Source organism: Lactuca saligna, chromosome 2 (genome assembly GCF_052625555.1).
Source record: "Lactuca saligna cultivar CGN05327 chromosome 2, ASM5262555v1, whole genome shotgun sequence".
Lineage (NCBI taxonomy): Eukaryota > Viridiplantae > Streptophyta > Magnoliopsida > Asterales > Asteraceae > Lactuca > Lactuca saligna.
Genome location: NC_136418.1, coordinates 177,587,087 through 177,610,262, shown reverse-complemented (window position 1 = coordinate 177,610,262; position 23,176 = coordinate 177,587,087). Strand labels below are relative to the sequence as shown.

The window sequence follows — 23,176 nt, the reverse complement described above, 5'->3', positions numbered from 1 at the left end:
TTTTTATGGGACACTCTGATGTTTGGAACAATATTGTTGATGTTATGAATTTGAAAACAAATGTACTTGAGATTTTGTGGTTTATTGGAAATGTTTTGATTATTTAAAAATGAAAATTTTCTTTTAAAAATTGGGTCATTACACTTATCTAGGAAATTATAGAACATTTTAGAAACATATATAAGCATGTAATATATATATATATATATATATATATATATATATATATATATAGCTTACGATAGAAGATTCTAGAATATTCATGAATGTATGTAACTTGCAGGAAGATCTAAAAAATTCCTATAGGGAGGTGGAAAAACCTATAAATAGGTGTGGAGCTCATTTTCTCCGAACCATCCCAACATCCAAGTATCCAAGAAACACTCAACGTAAGCAAAATGTGGTAGTTTCTCAAAGTGTAAGTTCTTCTTAAGTGGTATTAATAAAAGTATTAATGTTTCCTACATAACGAGTAGTGTTCAGCAATCTGGTATAAAAGCGAGGTTTCTTGATAGTGAGAACAAATGTTCTCTTTGTATCATGAATAGTCTTTGACTCTACAAGTTTAGGGTTGAAACTAGCTTGTTTGGTATTACCGAGGTATTGCCAACACGATGGGTGATCTCCAAGTCATGGGGGGAATCAATAAACTCAACAACAATAACTACAAAACATAGGTAACATGTATGATGTCGCACTTACAAGGACAAGACTTATGGGAGGTCGTTGGCGGAAGTGAAACTACGCCGCTATGGGAAGACATTAATGGTGCTCTGCGCAAATGGAAAATGAAAGCATGCAAAGCAATGTTTGCCTTGAAGACCACAATCGAAGAAGAGATGTTGGAGCATATTTGTGAAAAGAAGACACTGAAAGAAGCATGTGACACATTCATGACACTTTTCTCAAAGAAGAATGATATGAGACTACAACTTCTAGAGAACGAGCTTTTATCAATTTCACAATGTGACACGACGATTACTTAATATTTCTACAAGGTCAAGTCGATACATCAGGAGATTACTAAACTAGATCCCCAATCCATCATTGTAGAAGCTTGAATGAAGAGGATCATCATCCATGAACTGAGGCCAGAATATAAAAACTTCGCTACTGTTGTACAATGATGGCCCATTCAACAATCACCTGTAGAGTTTCATAATTTGCTAGCCAACCAAGAAGTTATGGATAAGCAAATGGGAGGCATCACGCTGAAGAGTGAAGACGAAGTGCTCTATATAAGTAAAAGTTAGAGGAATATCAAAACACTTACTAAAGAAGGATACAAAAATGTTGACAAAGGGAAGAGTCAACAAGGAAAGTCACAACCATTGAGATCTAAAAAATATTAGCAATCAGAGTTCTAGGGGGAAGAGGTTCGAAGGCAACTGCAACAACTATGGAAAGTGGGGCCACATGTCCAAGTATTGCTAGTCAAAGAAAAAGTCTGTCGGAAGCAATTTGATGACTTCCAAAAAGGAAGTAGATGATGAATGGGATGTTGAGGTATTATGTGCCATATAAGAGAATAAGACTAAAATAGGAAGACTAATGTTCTTGGAGGCCAGGGTAAATAAAGGATACACCATGGCAATGATAGATACGGTGCATCTCATAATTTCCTTACTGGAGATGAAGCTAGGAAGTTGGGAATCAAATACACCAAAAATCCAGTCCGGTTGAAAGTTGTTAACTCTTTTATCCAAGCTTATCCTTGATGTTGCATATGGAGCACCTCTTAAAACTGCAGAATGGGAAGGCAACATAGACTTGACAATGGTACATATGGATGATTATTGTATGCTATTAGTAATGGATTTCCTAGACAATGTACGACCCTAGTCATTTGAGAGAGATGATACCATATATATATATATATATATATATATATATATATATATATATATATATATATATATATATATATATATATATATCACTAAGTGTTCAATAATTCACCTTGTATCCTTGAAAAGAAATAGGATTAGGTCCTGAATCCTATCAACTATGTAACTCGACAAAGGTCTCAAGAAGAGTGAGACAAAGTTTATGAAAACCTTGAAAGAGGAAGTTGTTTCCTCAAAGATGGACATTTCGAAGTAGAATAAGAACATAACGTCACCAAAGTTGCATAAAAAGTCTCATCTTAGATGAAAAGTGGAACATGTGATGGAAAAACTTGATAAGGCGAATAAGAAGAAAATCACATTGATTCGTAAGAGCGAAGTAGAATCTCTCAACCTAGCAACATCTAAACGAGATGATAAGATCAATAAGGGATCACGTTATAACATGTTAATATTGTGGGCATTTTCAAAGGCTTGTAAAAGGGATAACCCACATGCTTACAAGTTTGCCAAATAGAGGCATAAGAAACTATACAAGATAGTTTAATAGGGCCAAGAACAATATTATGGTGCAACAAAAGGCAACCAAGACTGTCATTATCAACTATGGAAAAAATATATGAAGCAACGGCTGCAACAACTTAGGAAAAACAAAGCACGTGGAAGAGAAAAAGTTCTAAAAGAAGAAGTCAATATGAGAAATATCAAGACTGATGGTCAAGTAGCAGATGAGTTCACGAAAGGGCTGAGTATTGTAAAATATAAGAGTTTTCATATTCAGATCAACATGGTACGAATAATAGGGGCTAGTGTTGAGGAGGAGTGTCGAAGATCATCACTATCCCAGTGGAGTTTAATAGAGTTTATCCCTTTATAAAAAAATGTTAAAATGTTCTAGAACGATATAGAAAATTCTAGAACATAGTGGAAGCCCATGGAATATTCTAGAACATACAAGAAGACTCAAAGAATATATAAAATGACATTGAAGACCCTAGAATGTTATAGAACATTCTAGAAGACACTGGATGCCATAAGAGAAATAATCATCATAGAAAATTTCTAGGAAATTACACAAAATTCTAGAAATTTATATAAGCATGTAATAGATATACATTATTGTAGAAGATTCTAGAATAGTTTTCTTCAAATAAGCCCATTTTTCTTGGTTTGAGAAATTTTCTATGATGATTATTTCTCTTAGTTTTCTTCATAGTAATAATGATTATTATCAGTGATGACTATGGCGGATTAAGAATGCCTTAGACTTGTCTAGGAAATTACAGAAAATTATATGATGATTATTTCTCTTAGTTTTCATTATAGTAATAATGATTTGGTTTTCTTTATTAGATGCATGAGTGCATGTGATATTCTCATTTCTTTATATGTAAATAACATGATTATTATCGGTGATGACTATGGCAGATTTAGTTTAGAACGCCTTAGACTTATCTAGGAAATTATAGAAAATTCTAGAAACATATATAAGCATGTAATAGATATAGATTATTGTAGAAGATTCTAGAATAGTTATGAATGTATGTAGCTTGTAGGAAGATCTAAACACTTCCTATAGGGAGGTGGAAACACCTATAAATAGGTGTGGAGCTCATTTGCTCCAAACCATCCCAACATCCAAGTATCCAAGAAACACTCAAAGTAAGCAAAGTGTAGTAGTCTCTCAAAGTGTAAGTTCTTATTAAGTGGTCTTAATAAAAGTATTGTTGTTTCCCACATAAAGAGTCACATAAAGAATCGTGTTCAACAGGTATTTCTCACCATCTGGGTGAAGTTTGTTGGCTTAAAAAATCTTTGTACTGTCTCAAATAAGCCCATTTTTCCTGGTTTGAGAAATTTTCTATGATGATTATTTCTCTTAGTTTTCTTCATAGTAATAATGATTTGGTTTTCTTTATTAGATGCATGAGTGAATGTAATATTCTTGTTTCTTTATATGTAAATGACATGATTATTATCGGTGATGACTATGGCGGATTAAGTCCTTAAAGTTTGATTTGGCTCATATTTTGTTATGAAAGACGTGGGGCATAATGTGTTATGTTTTAGATGAAATACATATTTGATCTATTTTAATGTGCACTACTCTCTAACACGCCCTTTAACAAGTCGAGAATTTCAAGAAATTTCTATTGACCCATATGCTTTTGGAACTTCCCATGGAGTTCATTAGTTGAAATATTTAAGTAGGTCAGTTCATGAAGAATTATGATCTCATAAGGAATTGTTCCAGAGAATTTGTTGCTTGAAACATCAATGCCCTTAAGTAGTAGAAGATATCTTCTTAATTTGCAGTTTGTTCCCTTTCATTGACAACACACTATTCAACTAGTGCGTTGTCAATGAAAAGCGTATCTTCACCCGGACAACTGAAAGAATTATGTAACATCCCAAAATTTCAGGCCAAAATTTCATTTTTAAATTAGTTATTACATAAAACCATCAGTATATAAAAAAAATATTCATTATAATATCTAGTGACAACCAAAGTGTCGATGATCAAAACATATTATCATAAAACCATATCAGAGTGTAATACCAAAGATCTCGTGTGCGGAAAACATAGTGTGATGCGCTGCGATCGAGCCGACTCCTTCCTTGAAAACAAAATACCTGAAACCAAAACTGAAAACCGTAAGCACGAAGCTTAGTGAGTTCCCCAAATACCACATACCATACAACCCAACTGATCCATACATGCCATACATAGCCAAAAGCCATACATAACTAACATATCCACAATCAAGTAAGGTGCTATGTGCCAAACATAGTCTTGCTAAGGTGCTATGTGCCAAACATAGTCTGGTGGTTGTGCCACGGGCCGCACGTGGTCTTCCTGGTAAAGCCTGGGGCCACTCCCTAGGTCTTACAGACAGGTGCCAAGGGCCACCCCCTGGTCTTTCATGCAAGTATCATAAAAGACAACTATACATACTACTCTACTAGACTACTCCGCATATGGTGTGCCAGGAGCCACCTCCTGGTCTGTGACATCCCCAAAATCTCGGCCCGAAAAGACCGATTTCATTTATGCTTTTTAAAATAATTTTCAGAGTAAATCCTTTTAATTTTAAAAGAGATGCGGAATTTGTTCCCAAAAACAAAACATGATAAAATAGATATTTATCAAAACATTTCATAAAGAAATATGATTTCATTTCATAATCAAAAGTTGGGATGTCATGTTCCGATACAGATCATAAAGCATAAACGATAGCATTACAAGTCTTTCAACAAATATATACATATACAGACTTGTAAACAAAACAACTTGATGTTCGCCCATCTTAAGCTCTTGCGCCACTTCCTGTAAAATAAATCAACTGAGTGGGTCAGGCTTGGGATCCTGGTGAGCATATAGGGTTTTCAACCCACAATAAATAATTAAATTAATTATTATCAACCAACAATAACCCAGTTACCCATTCCCGTTATTCTCACTTTATGTCCCTAAAATAACTAACACAAGGGACCTAGTCTAAGAATATTTCATCGGGGCGACTACACATGCTTCGGGGGTTCCTCAGCAATATAAGTCAAATAAGGCAACCATGGGGGGGGATGGAATACATCGAATGAACACCCAAGTTCATTAACACCTACAGGTTATGAGCCTGCTAGCGTTCCACTGGACTATCTAGAAAAGTCCGTGGTCGTCATCTAAATTCCGCTAGATGACTGGATCAAAACAACATCGAGGCCTCTCATCTGTTTATTATACACCAACTATCTACCCATATTCTACCCAACATATTAGTAGATAAAATATACATTTTTATACGTAGTTTCAAAACCTGTATAGCATGATCAATCAAAACATTTTTCACATAACATATGAGGCATACACACATAACACGTATTTCATAGAGAATACTTCAGATCTATAAGATAGAAGAGAGTGAATATACACTCACACGTATAACAACCAAATATATACACATAACACGTATTTTATAGGAAATACTTCATAATATTGTGTTGGAATGAAAGTAACTACACACTCACTTGATCAAAAGATGATCGGGCAGCACTACGGCTTGCAGAAGAGGTGTTTCTCCGTAGATCTGGAAGATCTTCACAAAATCGGGCTCCTCGCGGGCAGCGTTTCGGCTCGGGAATAACGCTCTTCGGGATTTTCGGGGCTTCGGATCTTGCTTCGGGGCTCGAGAATATTACCGGGGCTTCGGGGTATAAACGGCACGCAAAACGAGGCAAAACTTAGAGAGAAAGAAGAGTTTGAACAAGAGAAAATGGCTGAATTCGAGTTCTATTTATAGGCTGCTGGGTCTGGGATTACGCGGGGCGTACTCAAATTACGCGGGGCGTACTCAGTACGCGGGGCGTACTCGGGTTACGCGGGGCGTACTTTGACATCACTGCGTGCGTCGACTGGTGGCACTCGAGTATTGGTCAGACAAGTTGCATCCGACTGAGTACGCGGGGCGTACTCAAATTACGCGGGGCGTAATTGACTTGTCAAACTTCTAAATTGCGTAACTTTCGCATACGAGCTCCGTTTTCGACGTTCTTTATATCCACGCGAAGGTCAGACCATACTCTACAACTTTCATTTAGACTCCGTCGGCTAATTTTGACTTTTATTTTTATTATTTATTTTTAGAAGGCCGGGACAGAAAAACTTCGTTATAAATTCATAACTTCTTCGTCTGACGTCCGTCCTCGCCTAACTTGTCATCGTTTCGCTACTAACAACGAGATCTTCGATTCTCATTTAGATTGTTTTGGCTAAAAACCGCTCGATCTCAAATCGAGTATTCGGGCTGCATACTGCCACGTCGAAACTTCAGAAAATCATAACTTCCTCATACGAAGTCAGATTTGGGCGTTCCTTTTATGCATGCTCTCGGTTTAACGAAATCTACGACTTTTGTTTAGATCGCTAAGGCTAAATATCTCTCTATCTTAAATTCATATTTTACGTCACTCAGCGTCGTACCGGTTCTGTCGCGAAACTTCGACAGGTCATAACTTCTTCGTTATAACTCGGATTTTGGCATTCCTTATATCTCCGGAATCCTTGTTTCGACCACTACAACTTTATGCAAAGATGTCGGGCTTATCTCACACTTAAATTTTGACGCTTATTTTATTCTTAATTCATTAAATTATAAAAATTAAGAAAATACACACATAAATCACATAATTCAAATAATTCACAAATAATACATTCTTATTATTTCAAGTTGGGTTACAAGGTTAACCTAGACTATTACATTGCTAAAAATGACAAGCCTAGAAACACAGGTGTTACAATTCTCTCCACCTTAGAATGATTCCGTCCCCGGAATCACACATCAACAAACAAATGCGGATAGCGACTCATCATGTCACTCTCCGTCTCCCAGGTGAGGTTTGGCCCATTCGTGTGTTTCCATCGGACAAGCACTAACTCCACCATCTTACGTCGCAATTTCTTAGTCTTTCGGTCAACAATTGCCTCCGGTTCCTCAATCAACCTTTTGTTCTCATCAATCCTCAACTCTGAAAGTGGAATAATGTCGGGAACTTCTCCCGTGAACTTCCTCAAATAACACACATGGAAAGTGTTATGAATTCCATTCAGTTCTTCTGGTAGTTCGAGCTTGTAAGCTTGGTTCCCAATCCTCTGAAGAACTTTAAACGGTCCAATAAACCTTGGACTCAACTTTCCCCTTTTACCAAATCTTATAAGTCCCTTCCACGGCGAGACTTTAAGCAAAACCGAATCCCCAACTTCAAAAGTCATCGGTCTTCGCTTTTTGTCAGCATAACTCTTTTGACGATCTTGAGCTGCTAACATTCTTTCCCTAATTATTTTCAACTTTTCAGCAGTCTGATGAACCATCTCCGGTCCCATAAACTGCTTTTCCCCAGCCTCAAGCCAACAAGACGGCGTACGACACTTTTGTCCATACAAAGCTTGGTAAGGTGCCATCTTAATGCTCGAGTGAAAACTATTGTTATAGGAAAATTCTACCAACGGTAAATGTTCATCCCAATTACCTAGGAATTCCAAGGTACATGCTCTCAGCATATCTTCAAGTGTTTGTATCGTTCGTTCGCTCTGACCATCGGTCTGCGGATGGTAAGTTGTACTTAAACACAACTTGGTACCCAATTCTTCTTGTAGACTTTTCCAAAATCGCGAGGTGAAACGACTATCACGATCCGACACAATTGTTAACGGAACACCGTGAAGCCTCACAATTTCCTTTACGTAAGAATTCGCAAGCTTTTCCATAGACCATTTCTCCTTGGCTGCTATGAAATGCGCACTCTTAGTGAATCGATCAACGACCACCCAAATCATGTCGTGACCATTCTTTGTTCTGGGCAGTTTAGTGACAAAATCCATGGCAATGTCTTCCCACTTACCCATAGGCACAGGTAAAGGTTCTAAACTCCCGTACGGTTTCTGATGTTGTGTCTTGACTCTCGCACAAGTCACACACTCGGCCACATACTTTGCAACATCAAGCTTCATCGTCGGCCACCAGTAGTAGGGTTTCAGGTCCCTATACATTTTAGTGCTACCGGGATGAATCGAATACATGGTCTTGTGAGCTTCTTCCATCAGAAGATCTCTAATTCCTCCTGACTTAGGTACCCAAATACGATCTTGGAATACCTTCAGTCCATGACAGTTTGTACCAAACACCAACGTTTTACCCAAACGTTCCTCCTTTCGGTCATTTTTCTCAGAAGCTTCCTCTTGAGCTTTCTTTATACTTTCCACAATGGTCGAGACAACTTCAATTCTCAACGCTCTTGGCCTTTTCCTTTCAAGATTGACTTTCCGACTGAGAGCATCAGCAACAATATTAGCCTTACCGGGGTGGTAAAGTATCTCGCAGTCGTAGTCCTTGAGTAATTCCAGCCAGCGTCGTTGCCTCATATTCAATTCCTTCTGATTAAAGAGATATTGGAGACTCTTATGATCAGTGAAAAGTTTGCACTTACTGCCATAGAGGTAATGCCTCCATATCTTCAGAGCGAAAACTACTGCTGCCAACTCCAAATCATGAGTCGGGTAGTTCTTTTCATGCTCTTTTAGTTGTTGAGACGCATATGCTATCACCTTTTCTCTTTGGGTTAAAACACAACCCAATCCAACCCCAGACGCATCGCTATAAACAACGAAGTCTTCAACTCCTTCGGGTAGAGAAAGTATCGGTGCCTCGCATAGTTTCTTCTTTAGCTTCTCGAATGCTTCTTTATGCTTCTCACTCCAAGCATAAGCAGCTCCTTTGTGGGTCAAAGCTGTCAATGGAGTAGCAATCGAAGAAAAGCCTTGGATAAACCTTCGGTAATATCCGGCTAATCCTAAAAAGCTTCGAATCTCCGTGGGACTTTTCGGTTGTTCCCACTTCGTTACAGCTTCAATCTTTGCTGGATCAACCATTATCCCTTTCTGGTTGACCACGTGACCCAAGAATTGGACTTCACGAATCCAAAAATCACATTTGGAGAACTTAGCATATAGCTTCTCCTTCTTCAAAACTTCTAACACTTCTCGCAAGTGTCTGCCATGCTCCTCCTGGCTTTTTGAGTAAATCAGAATGTCGTCGATGAACACTATCACGGATTTATCAAGGAACGAATTACAAACCCTATTCATTAAATCCATGAATGCTGCCGGAGCATTGGTTAGTCCAAACGACATAACCAAGAACTCGTAGTGTCCATATCTAGTTCTGAACGCAGTCTTCTCTATATCCTGCTCTCTTACTTTCAGCTGATGATATCCTGACCTAAGATCGATCTTCGAGAAATAGCTCAAACCTTGCAATTGATCAAATAGGTCATCAATCCTTGGCAACGGATATCTATTCTTTATTGTTGCCTTGTTCAGCTCTCTGTAATCAATGCACATTCTCATACTTCCATCTTTCTTCTTCACGAATAACACCGGAGCTCCCCAGGGCGATGAACTAGGTCTAATGAAACCTTTGTCCAACAACTCTTGAAGTTGCATCATCAGCTCCTTCATCTCCGTTGGTGCTAATCGATAAGGTGCTTTTGCTATTGGCGTGGTTCCTGGTAACAAGTCAATACGGAATTCCACTTGTCGATCAGGTGGTAATCCAGGAAGATCTTCAGGAAATACTTCCGGATAATCACACACCACAGGAATACTCTGCATCACCTTCTTCTCCTTCTTAGCATCAATCACGAATGATAAATATGATGTACATCCCTTGGTCAAACACTTTCTGGCTTTCATTAGGGAAATGATTCCAGAATTCACTCGGCGTTTGTCCCCATACACCATAAACGATTCCTTTCCAGGCGGGTTTACTTTAACTATCTTCTTTTTGCATAAAATTTCGGCATCATTGGCGCTGAGCCAATCCATTCCCAACACGATGTCGAAACCATTAAGTTCGATAGGCAATAATTCCTCGTGGAACTTATTCCCATTCAAGTCGATTAAGATGTTTTTCATACGATGGCTAACAGGTACAAACTTGCCACTAGCAACTTCGACTAATAAAGCATTATCTAGTCTATTAATAGGCAAAGCTAGTTTTCTACCAAATTCATGCGATATAAAGGAGTAGTTGGCTCCAGAATCAAATAAAATTTGGGCAAGCAAATTGTTAACGAGAAAGGTACCTGAAGCGACATCAGCTTCATCCTTAGCAGCTTCCAGTGTCATCTGGAATGCTCTCGCCTTCGGCTTTGGTGGAATGTTGGGCTTAGCTGCCTCCTTCTTCTTCGGACAGTCTTTCAAAATATGCCCCTCTTCATTACAACCAAAACACATCCTTTTGTTGTTCGGACATTCATTGGCAAAATGTCCAACCTTTCCACACTTGTAGCAAGTTACATCCTCGCTACATTTCCCGAAGTGCTTTTTCTTACACTTTTCACACCACTTCGCTTCCCCTCCTTTACCCCCACCAAACCTTTTCGAATCAGATTTCGAAAATTTGCTTTTCTTACCGGAACCAGATGTTCTCTCAAACTTCCTCTTCTCACCAACCTCAACCTTGTTGGTGGTTCTCCCCTTTATCATGCTCTCAACGGACTTGGCAGCCCAGATAGCTGCCTCTAAAGTATGTGCCTGACGTACTGGCACCTCATACTCCCATGGGAGTCCCTTCGCATACCGGTCCACCTTCGTCAGCTCGTCTGGAACGATACGCAAGGCAAACTCCATCTTATCGGTGAAGTTATTGGTGTATTCATCAACTGACATACTGCACTTAGTCAATGTCAGGAACTTGTTCTCCAACTCCAACAGATTTTGAGCCGAGCAGAACTTGCGCTTAAACTGCACCAAGAACTCCGCCCATGACAATTGCAGTGGCTCATTAGGGCTCAAAGTCTTCCCTAGAGTGTTCCACCAACGAACAGCTCCACCTCGGAATTGACGCACGGCATAGATAGTTTGCAACTTACCTCTGCAGCCACACGTCATGAAGGCCAATTCCATTTCTGAGATCCAATGCATAACTCCAATCGGATCCTCTTTTCCATTGAAGGTCGATGGTTTGCAAGTCAAAAATTCCTTGTACTTGCATCCCATTCCATCATTCCTTCCATCGCGGTTATCTTGCCTAACTATCGGTGGGTTGGCTTGACCAACCGATCCACTGAAGTTTCCACCTTCCGAGTGCCCTTCATTTAATTCAGGCTCTTCCACACGAATCGACAGTTCTTCACGATTTTGTTGAAGCAACCGTCTAGTTTCCTCCATCTGACGATCCAACATCGTCTGAATCATTAACTGCACACCAGCCATGGTTATTGGCTCAGGTGTTGCTGCTACAACAGGTCTTTGTTCAATCACTGGTGGTTGATTCCTGTTTTCATCAGCATTTCCAATTCCACTTCTTGTTCTCACCATTTTTGATTTATACACCGAATAAGGTGAAATTAGATCCTTATTCACGATAGATATTCAAATCATCCTAATCACTCCGAAACGTTTACATGCTAGTTCTAATATCGTAGACGTACGCTTAGAATCCTACACACATAAGGTTTCTAGATCCGGTCGACAACAGACCATAGATCCGAACAAATAATATCATATACGGCAACATATAACATTTAGCACATAAAGCATTTTAGGCAACTTGCCTAAAATAAACTAGTTCTTGTGTCTTAAAACATAACAGACACATCTCAAAATTCCACTTAGCATTCTAAGTTTAAGTCTAGAAATCCTACAAATTCCTAGTTCGCTTAAACTAATGCTCTGATACCAACTGTGACATCCCCAAAATCTCGGCCCGAAAAGACCGATTTCATTTATGCTTTTTAAAATAATTTTCAGAGTAAATCCTTTTAATTTTAAAATAGATATTTATCAAAACATTTCATAAAGAAATATGATTTCATTTCATAATCAAAAGTCGGGATGTCATGTTCCGATACAGATCATAAAGCATAAACGATAGCATTACAAGTCTTTCAACAAATATATACATATACAGACTTGTAAACAAAACAACTTGATGTTCGCCCATCTTAAGCTCTTGCGCCACTTCCTGTAAAATAAATCAACTGAGTGGGTCAGGCTTGGGAGCCTGGTGAGCATATAGGGTTTTCAACCCACAATAAATAATTAAATTAATTATTATCAACCAACAATAACCCAGTTACCCATTCCCGTTATTCTCACTTTATGTCCCTAAAATAACTAACACAAGGGACCTAGTCTAAGAATATTTCATCGGGGCGACTACACATGCTTCGGGGGTTCCTCAGCAATATAAGTCAAATAAGGCAACCATGGGGGGGGATGGAATACATCGAATGAACACCCAAGTTCATTAACACCTACAGGTTATGAGCCTGCTAGCGTTCCACTGGACTATCTAGAAAAGTCCGTGGTCGTCATCTAAATTCCGCTAGATGACTGGATCAAAACAACATCGAGGCCTCTCATCTGTTTATTACACACCAACTATCTACCCATATTCTACCCAACATATTAGTAGATAAAATATACATTTTATACGTAGTTTCAAAACCTGTATAGCATGCTCAATCAAAACATTTTTCACATAACATATGAGGCATACACACATAACACGTATTTCATAGAGAATACTTCAGATCTATAAGATAGAAGAGAGTGAATATACACTCACACGTATAACAACCAAATATATACACATAACACGTATTTTATAGGAAATACTTCATAATATTGTGTTGGAATGAAAGTAACTACACACTCACTTGATCAAAAGATGATCGGGCAGCACTACGGCTTGTAGAAGAGGTGTTTCTCCGTAGATCTGGAAGATCTTCACAAAATCGGGCTCCTCGCGGGCAGCGTTTCGGCTCGGGAATAACGCTCTTCGGGATTCTCGGGGCTTCGGATCTTGCTTCGGGGCTCGAGAATATTACCGGGGCTTCGGGGTATAAACGGCATGCAAAACGAGGCAAAACTTAGAGAGAAAGAAGAGTTTGAACAAGAGAAAATGGTTGAATTCGAGTTCTATTTATAGGCTGCTGGGTCTGGGATTACGCGGGGCGTACTCAAATTACGCGGGGCGTACTCAGTACGCGGGGCGTACTCGGGTTACGCGGGGCGTACTTTGACGTCACTGCGTGCGTCGACTGGTGGCACTCGAGTATTGGTCAGACAAGTTGCATCCGACTGAGTACGCGGGGCGTACTCAAATTACGCGGGGCGTAATTGACTTGTCAAACTTCTAAATTGCGTAACTTTCGCATACGAGCTCCGTTTTCGACGTTCTTTATATCCACGCGAAGGTCAGACCATACTCTACAACTTTCATTTAGACTCCGTCGGCTAATTTTGACTTTTATTTTTATTATTTATTTTTAGAAGGCCGGGACAGAAAAACTTCGTTATAAATTCATAACTTCTTCGTCTGACGTCCGTCCTCGCCTAACTTGTCATCGTTTCACTACTAACAACGAGATCTTCGATTCTCATTTAGATTGTTTTGGCTAAAAACCGCTCGATCTCAAATCGAGTATTCGGGCTGCATACTGCCACGTCGAAACTTCAGAAAATCATAACTTCCTCATACGAAGTCAGATTTGGGCGTTCCTTTTATGCATGCTCTCGGTTTAACGAAATCTACGACTTTTGTTTAGATCGCTAAGGCTAAATATCGCTTTATCTTAAATTCATATTTTACGTCACTCAGCGTCGTACCGGTTCTGTCGCGAAACTTCGACAGGTCATAACTTCTTCGTTATAACTCGGATTTTGGCATTCCTTATATCTCCGGAATCCTTGTTTCGACCACTACAACTTTATGCAAAGATGTCGGGCTTATCTCACACTTAAATTTTGACGCTTATTTTATTCTTAATTCATTGAATTATAAAAATTAAGAAAATACACACATAAATCACATAATTCAAATAATTCACAAATAATACATTCTTATTATTTCAAGTTGGGTTACAAGGTTAACCTAGACTATTACATTGCTAAAAATGGCAAGCCTAGAAACACAGGCGTTACATGGTCTTTCATACACAATAGCATATAGTGTGCCAGGAGCCACCTCCTGGTCTTTCATACATATTGCCTAGGGCTAACCCCCGGGTCTTCCTATCATACATAATAATATACTATGTGCTAGGAGCCGCCTCCTGGTCTTTCATGCATAATGCCTAGGGCTAACCCTCGGGTCTTCCTAGCATACATAAACTAAATGGACTGGTATTGGTGCCTTAGACCCATACAAACAGTGAGGAGAGTCACCTGCACTTGCTGAACTTGCCGAAACCCCTCTGCTGCTGCCCGACAACTTTTCAGAACTGCGGCTCCACTAGCTCCCCGAGCTATCAATACCAATATAACACTTAGTCAGACTGTCCTCCGAAAGTCAACCAAGTCAATCCTGGTCAAAGTCAAAAGTCCTGGTCAAAGTCAACCTTCCAGGTTAACCCTACTCGCCGAGTCTGCCTACTGACTCGCCGAGTTCATTAGCTCAGAATCCTTTCATTCGCGACTGGACTCGCCGAGTCAGCCCCTGACTCGCCGAGTCTACCGATTTCCGAGTCCTGACCTGTCCAACTCACTAAGTCCCCACTCAACTCACTGATCCGAGTCTTAACTCGAAGGGTTTGGGGGTTTCGCGACTTGACTCGCCGAGTCCAAGAACAGACTCGCCGAGTCCAAGGTAATCCTCAACAGACTCGCCGAGTTGTTCTTCCAACTCGTCGAGTTCCTGCCCAACTTCATCCAACTCGCCGACTCCACCCATGTGACTCACCGAGTAGCTTTAGCTCTTAACCCATACAGTGGCTTTTCGATCCATGCAGGGGCTCCAAACTGTAGATCCACTCTTCTAAGGCCCATCTTTCACGTAAAGTTGCAAACTTTACGTGAAACCAAGATGCTATAGGCTTAAAACACTCTAGGGCTTGGTTCTGTGACAAGCATGCTTCACCAACCCACCAAAGACTCCTGCTTTATGGGTTTCTAGGCCAAGACAACCCTAGACCCGAAGTTCTCTTTGCTCACAAAGGCACAATACACGAATTGGCTTTGGAAATGGCCCAAAATGACAAAAATCTAACTAGGAAAGGGGATCTAAGTGAATAACAGCCAAGGTATGAGCTTCATACCTTTCTAGGATTTGAAATGACACACTAACACAGAGTCCACTGCTACTTCTTGAATCACCCAAAGTCTTCCTTCTTCCTTATAGCTTTAAATCACTCAAAAATGGCAAGAGAAGCTCAATGACACTCAATGGTTGCTTAGGGTTTCGAGTGAAGGTAGAGGGAGTGATGGAGGTTGGGGTGAAGGCCTGAAATGATGCTTAAATAGGGCACTAATCCCAGAAATTAGGGTTTTCCAACCCAGACCTGACTTGCCGAGCCGGTCCCTCCGACTCGCCGAGTTGGTCACTTAAACCCCGACACGGGCCCCGCTCCAACTCGCCGAGTTCACCCATGGACTCGATGAGTTGACCCTTTAACTTAGGGTTTTCCTTTCCTTTCTTGGTCTTTCTGATTATGGGTGTTAGAAATTAGGAGTTACATCTACAATTAGCCAAGGATCTTAAACATATATCTATTGTTGAGGCTCGTCATTCGATTTTATCTGGGGATAAAACCCATATATGAGTAGTAAGTATGGTTAATACTATCCTATCGTGAGCCTCTCCTGGCTTAATTGTGAAATTACTAAATCACCGATGAATGTTTCCTAAGATCATTTCTTAGACAGGTCTAGGAAGTGAATGTTATTCAGTTAACATAGTTAGGAAGGTAATCTACCATATAATCTATTGTATTGCAAAAGAAGAACATATAATTCCAAAAGTACCCTCCTTGGGAAGGTAAACTACAGGTTTAGGGTTTAACTTCTTTCAGAAACAGTCGAACTTTTTATGCATGAAAACATTAATCATGCAACACAATCAATGCCCTTTAGACTAAACTAATTTAAATAAAAAGAATGATATAAAACTAACGAATAACCTTCTCATTACATGACACTAACTAGGGGTGAGTAAAAACCGCACCACAACTAAAATTAACCGTAAAAACCGCAACCGATAAACTGCGACCGCAATAAAAACTGATGGTGAAGTTTTATGTTTTTCAAAAACCGCAAATTTGCGGTGCAATGCGATTATTAGTTTTCAAAAACCGCACCGCACCACATATATTATATACAATTTTTTAATTAATTATTAATATATTAAATATAATAAGACAAGTTTCATAAAATATTAGAAGACAAAAATGTTGGTTTTTTGTTATATTTAACCTTGGAAAATGGTGAAATTTGACAATTAAATTCTTATTGTTAATTACTAGTGATTTGATGTTATTAAAATATTAGTTGTTTGTGATTTCTGTTCATTATCTTGTATCTTATGTTTTTTTTATTATAAGTAATATATTTGAACTCTAAACTGTGGTTAAAGACCACACAAAATAATCGCACCAAATCCATACGGTTAATAACAAAAAAAAAAAAAAAAAAAAAAAAAAAAAAAAAAAAACGCACCGCAAAAGTAACCGCCTAAACGCACCGCAAAAATAACTGCACCAAGCGGTTTTGAAAATGGATTAACCACATTTGCGGTTAGTGGTGAGGTTTTTGAAAATGGATTAACCCATATGATTAACCATCCAATGAGGAAATATCTACAAACCCAAGACACCATCCTTCAAGTGACCTTAATTAAAGAAAGCAAATACGTAGATCCAAGATACCACCCAAAAAAATTGAGACATTAAGGTTGTGTTTGTTTGTGGAAAACTGCTTTCTAGATGTTGTAACCTTAATTGTTGGTTGTTGAAGTTGAAGATTTGAACTATCATATGTTAGACATATTCAATGAAGTTTATTATATTTGGTTGTTATTGAATATAAAATGAATTAGTATTGGTTAGATAATAGATAACCAATCAAATATAAATAAAACCGATCCAATCTAATATCTAATTGTATCGGTTCGATTCGGTTGCATATAACAAATTGGATTGGATCATTTAAAAAAAATCCAATATCTAATGGATAATTGGATTTGATAGGTTCCATTAAAGTTCATTGGATTTAAACCATTGAACACCTCTAGCATGGATGGAGCTAGTAGAGGGCTGCCGGATGCTTTGCCCCCCTTAATTTCCTTTACAATTCAAACTATATTATAAATAAATAATAAACCTATCACTAATTTGTAACCAATGTTGGTTTTTTGTTGCTAAGGCCCCCTCAACCTTTTAAAATTTCAATTATTATAAAGAACACTAATACTAATGAGGCTATACTAGGACTAAAATTGAAGCTCACAACTAAAATTCCACATTTATTTTAATTTAAGTCATTAATAGCTCTTTTTAACTGCCGATTAACGGGTATATTAAGTTACTTTTTTCTTTTTATTCGTAGTAGTGGTTTAATTAAAAAAAATATAGTATTCAACTCCTATTTATATGATTTTTTTCTTAATCATTTTTGTTTATAATTTTTTTCATTATCGTCCAAAACCGTTATCGGGCGTAATATAAGCCCCCCTTATCCTCAAATCCTGGCTTCGCCCCTGACCTCTAGTGAATGAGGTGAAAATTGGTGGTAGGGAGGTTGTGCGTGTGGTGAAGATAGGTGTGTTGAGTGGTGGGTAGGGATGACAAAAAAACCCGAACCCGACGGGGAAACCCGAAACCCGATCATTTCGGGTCAGGTAACGTGTCGTTATCGGGTTTTTTATCAAGTTCGGGGCAGGGAGTGGGTTATCCTCGCCCCGACCCACCCCGCCCCGATTATATATATATATATATATATATATATATATATATATATATATATATATATATATATATATATATATATATATAATATGTTCAAAAAATTTTGCTGTTAATTGTACACGTTCAAATATAAAATACTTATCGTAGATAATTTTTTTAGTTATTAACAATCTGGTGTTAATGATCATTTTTATGTGTTTTGACGTATTAAACAAAACTTAAATCAAATAATTTTTTATATAACGTCCAATTTATTTTATTAAAGTGATGCATCATGTTTTTAATTTAAAAGAGTTGCTAGAACATGTATATTTTATAAGACATTAGGGTACCCTAAAAGAGAATAAAGATTTCGTTATCAGTTGGTGTAACCCGATAAGATACCCGAAACCCGACGGGGAAACCCGAAACCCAATGGGGCACCCCGATAAGATACCCGAAAGTTATCGGGGCGGGTTTAGGAATCCATGCCCCGCCCCGAACCCACCCCATTGCCATTCCTAGTGGTGGGTGTGGTTAGGTATGGGATGGGTATAAGTGTTCATATATTTAAAAAAATTGGAAATGGAAAAATATGAAAAACAATAATTATCAAATTTTCAAGTTTTTTATAATTATGTAAAATGGATAAATCTAAAAAAATTGTCAAACTAAACACATTTTAATAAAAACTAGGTGTGAGGCTCGTGTATTACATGGGTTGATTAAAAAAAATTAAATATAAGGTGTAGACATTAAATATTTTCTAACGTAAAATTTTAAAATAAATATAAATGAAATGATGAATAAGTAATGTAATCTATAATAATAAAAATTTATTATCATGTTTTAAAAAATCATGCTGAATATGAATGTGTAAAAACTAAGTATTTTTTAAAGTAAACTTTTGAAATAAATACAATAAATAGAATAAACCACAAAGATCATTTATGTAATTTGTTTTAATTAATCTATACTAATAAAACTAATTAATATAAATTCACAAATGGAATTTATTTAATAAAAATAAGAATTCACAAATGAAAGGTTTATTATATACATTAATTCACATTAATTACTATAAGGTGACATTTAATAGGTGAAAGCTGAATAAAAATGAAAAAAAAAAAAAAAATACAAAATGACAAGTAGAAAAAAAATAATTTTAAAATTCTAAGAAAATAACATGGGTCAAATTCAATAAGAAATTGACATTTTGCAAAATTTTCTTTATTGATTAGGGTAGACTTATGTGAAAAGCTAGAGAAATTTCCATAAACGCGATGATAACATTTACTTGACTATGTTATCATTGTTCCATACAAAACTTTAACCAGAATCCAGTCACACACACACACACCTTAGCAATGCATCTATCCAACAAAACAACATAACTGAAAGAAACAAAATGTGAATCACAACCTAAGATCAAACAACAACGATTCACAGAAAGGAAGTTGAGTGAGTATGAACTAGCGACCAAGGTATGAAGGAAAATTCCCACCTCCAGATTGTTGTTGCCTAGCTGGCAGTGCTGGTGTTGTGCCACCTGAAGAACGTCCCACCTGAGAAACATTATTATTCTGGTATGCTAACCCTAACTGAGAACCATAACTTGCAATCATGTTTGGGTTAACTGTATTCATTCCATAACCACCATTCAGACCAAAAGACTGCTGTGCTGGAGCTACACTATTCTGATTTAAAGCAGACACTAACATCGGATTCATATTCATAAGCTGAGGAGGAGCATAACCATACCCCACATTCCCAATCTCACTCTGCTGCTGATTATTAGACATATTATTCATAATACCCATTTGCGCCTTTTTGTTGCTTTTATTTCCACCACGTTGATTATCCACAGCTTGTCTGCAATGCAACTGACAACCATCAAAAACCTTATTCGGTTCCTCCAAAGCCTTCTTGCAGCCTTCAACTGTCTTATACACAAACATGGCAAAACCTTTGAACTTTCCACTTGCATTGTCCATCCCCAACGGCCCATCCTCGATTTCTCCAAACTTTGTGAAGTAGGACTTGAGCGCGTTCGGATTCACGTGGGACCCGACGTTTGCGACGAAGATCTTTCGTCCCGCTGGATCTGACGTGGCAGTGACACCGGTCTGGTTGTTGGTGGGTCCACCTGGACCTGCAGAAGCCAGCTGGCAAGATGCCATGCGGGATCCTATCTTTTTCTGTGTTTGTTTGAGGGCTTTTTGTGCGCTTCTTCGGGTCTTGAAGAGAACAAAGCCGTAGCCTTTGGCTTTTCCCGTTACCTTATCCATTAAAACTTTGCATTCTTCGATATCACCGTAAGGTTTGAAGACGGAGAGGACTTGGTCTGATGTGGCGTCCCAGCCAAGGCCGTAGACAAAGATCTTGCGGTGGGCGGGGTCCACCTCAGCAGTCTGGGTGAGGGTAGCCATTATTGAAGTGTCACTCAGAGCTGCTTCTTTGATGAAATCAATGATCTTGGCTTTTGATAATGGCTCTAAAAGCTTCTTAAGAGTCTCCTTTTTAGAACTCTCATCATCTTCTTCTTCATCTTCCTCTTCTTCTTCTTCTTCCTCCTCCTCTTCTTCTTCCTCTTCTTCTTCTTCTTCCTCATCCTCTTCTTCCTCTTCTTCAACCTCTACCTCTTCAACTTCTTCTTCTTCTTCTTCTTCCTCTACTTCTTCAACTACTTGTGTTTCTTCTTCACCTTCTGATTCTTCCTCCTCAGATGTCTCATGTTTAACTGTGACTTTGGGTTTCTTTTCTTCCACTTGTGCTTTAAGTGATGTTCCTGCTCTCTTCTTCTTCATTTGACAGACGCCACTCTTTGTCAAACCGTATGGAAGGGGCAACAATTACCTAAAAAAAGGATGTAGTCATTACTTAATAAACAGGCATGTTTCATTAGATACAAAAGTATAAGGCATGTGTTTAAATATATCATTCAATATGCAAAACATATGGCACTCACCAGAATTTAGCATTGACCTTGGGAAAAAACATTTTATGCATCAGATTCTTTTCAATAATGAAGTTATGGATAATATGTAATGTTCCTTTATAGTTTATAGTTTATATAATAAGCAGAAAACAGGAACACTATGCCTGACAGGAGCAAAGTTATATACTTCTGGAAGAAGCATCAAATGTCATATCATTTGCAAAGTGACATCTTTAGCATGCTAACACAGATCTGAAGTAGAGTTTTGTTAATGTAAACCTTCACACATGGCTTATGCTATCACATTTTACAGTTAATTGCTAAACTTTAGTAAATTCAAGCAGGTTTAAACTTTTGCACTAAGAAAAGAACATGTGTGAACTAGGAAAAAATGTTATTACACCAAGAAAAATAGTTTCAAATGATTACTGAAGCATGATAGTGCCAACCTGTTGTAGGTAACATTTACCTACTTTTGAATAACACAGAAAAAGTGGGAAGGGTTTGATCATTATAACTTATCTGTTCATCCATGGACATCTGTGGAGTACAATTTCTTCCATCTTTCACAAGAAATGTTCATTTTAGTTCTTTTCACAAAAAATGTCTACTTTTAATGCCAATGGACCTATAAGTCTTTTCCAACACTGACTTTTGACTTTTCCAACTTCAATAAGAATTACAAAACATTTTATTACATGATTTTACTTTAAAGCCTTGTATAAAAATGTCAAAACACTGAATTCCATGGATACCTGCAAAATTCAGCAGACATCCACAGGTTTTTAGGAGATGATTTTATTACTGAAAATATCTGCAGAGTGTTAAGTGGAAGATTTCAAACATTAAAGTTCACTGACAGCTACAGAAGTCTGCAGATATCCATGGATGAACAGATTAGTTCTTTTTGTGTGGGTATAAATAGGGAACTTATTTTACTTATATATCACCAAGTGAATACTCAATAGTTGTGTTTTTTTAACCAAGCAAACATGTAAGTGAATCACTGAATAAAGGCACTTGCTATATCAAGAAAAAGCATATCTTCAATGATGTAATTGCATAAGTAAACTACTGTGCAAAGTTCTTCGCAACATCTTCTTCCTAATAACTCCATCGCAGGTGGTCATGTTGCAAAGAGGTATGTCAGGTAACAAACATAAACATGCCAATATTTGGGGTCATGAAGTTGAAGCAACATGATGCCCTTTTGTGAAAGAGTTCCAGATAATGCCATAATATTTGATTTATAATATCTTCTTCACCATTACTTTTTTCCATATCTATCCCCAGTTTGCTTGTTCCATCTACTTCCTGCTTCATATTCCTCACCTAAAGTTTGGGGTTATTGCTTGATAGCTTTTTCCCCTAATCTCCTTACAACCAGAAACAAAAATTCAAATGAGCCAATTCTGTATGTGACTTATGAGGACAATTATGTTTCTGTGGTTTACCCCTTATATTCAAGCGCAAACTAAAATCTCATCCTTATCTAATACACCTAACGTCTACAGCACTCGTGGTTCTCAGAGCAATCTAGGTTTTTCACAACAACAAAATACATAGCTAACGAACAATAACAGAAATATCGAATCAGTTTGCTCCTAACCTAATAATAACCCAATCATCTGCATTCCCCTCTCCCCAAAAAAGTATGATAGGATGGGAAATTTGCTAATGACCAGTTGATATCCCCATTAAATTTCGTACAAATAGAGATTAAATCAATAACTCCTAACCAAAATAAGTCAATGAACAATGAATTATTTGAATCCGATAAACCCTAGTAAACATTTGACAAACAACGAGAAAATATAGCAAGAACATTGTAAATAAATACGGGACTAGTACTAAGAATACAAACGCACGGAGTCATGAAGCGGGATAAAAGACTTACCTTATGTCTCACCGGAGATTGTTTCCGGAAGGGGTTGGGGAAAGAAACGGGAGACGCAATTCAAGCAGGTAGTCAAGCAACTGCGTGACTGGTGTGTACTCGTCAACTACTGTTAAAGCAAGCTTATGGCCTTATGCTTTTACAGGGTTATTGTAAAAAATTAAAAAGAAAAACAGAAAAGAAAAGAAAATACTTCTATTTTGGGCTGGGTTAACATGACTTTTTGGGCTTATCTAACATGGCTTTTAATAAGACGCTGATTTTATAAGAAACGGT

At 37.9% G+C, this 23,176-nt stretch overlaps 1 protein-coding gene across 3 annotated transcripts; it reads right to left on the bottom strand.

Annotated features, from left to right (window-relative positions):
* Window positions 1–19,334: 19,334 nt before the first annotated feature.
* LOC145032983 (UBP1-associated protein 2A-like) lies at window positions 19,335–23,055 on the bottom strand. 3 transcript variants are annotated; one of them, XM_078981959.1, is made up of 3 exons: window positions 22,901–23,037; window positions 22,275–22,379; window positions 19,335–20,921 (listed from the first exon to the last, which is right to left on the bottom strand). In XM_078981959.1, exon 3 carries the CDS (start codon window positions 20,870–20,872, stop codon window positions 19,538–19,540), a length of 1,335 nt encoding a protein of 444 aa, XP_078838085.1. In that variant the 5' UTR covers window positions 20,873–20,921; window positions 22,275–22,379; window positions 22,901–23,037; the 3' UTR covers window positions 19,335–19,537. The 3 variants fall into 3 exon arrangements, with proteins under 3 accessions (XP_078838085.1, XP_078838084.1, XP_078838086.1); XM_078981958.1 differs by lacking the exon at window positions 22,275–22,379 and having other exon boundaries at window positions 22,901–23,055; XM_078981960.1 differs by lacking the exons at window positions 22,275–22,379; window positions 22,901–23,037 and adding an exon at window positions 21,759–22,260.
* Between the last annotated feature and the right edge of the window lie 121 nt (window positions 23,056–23,176).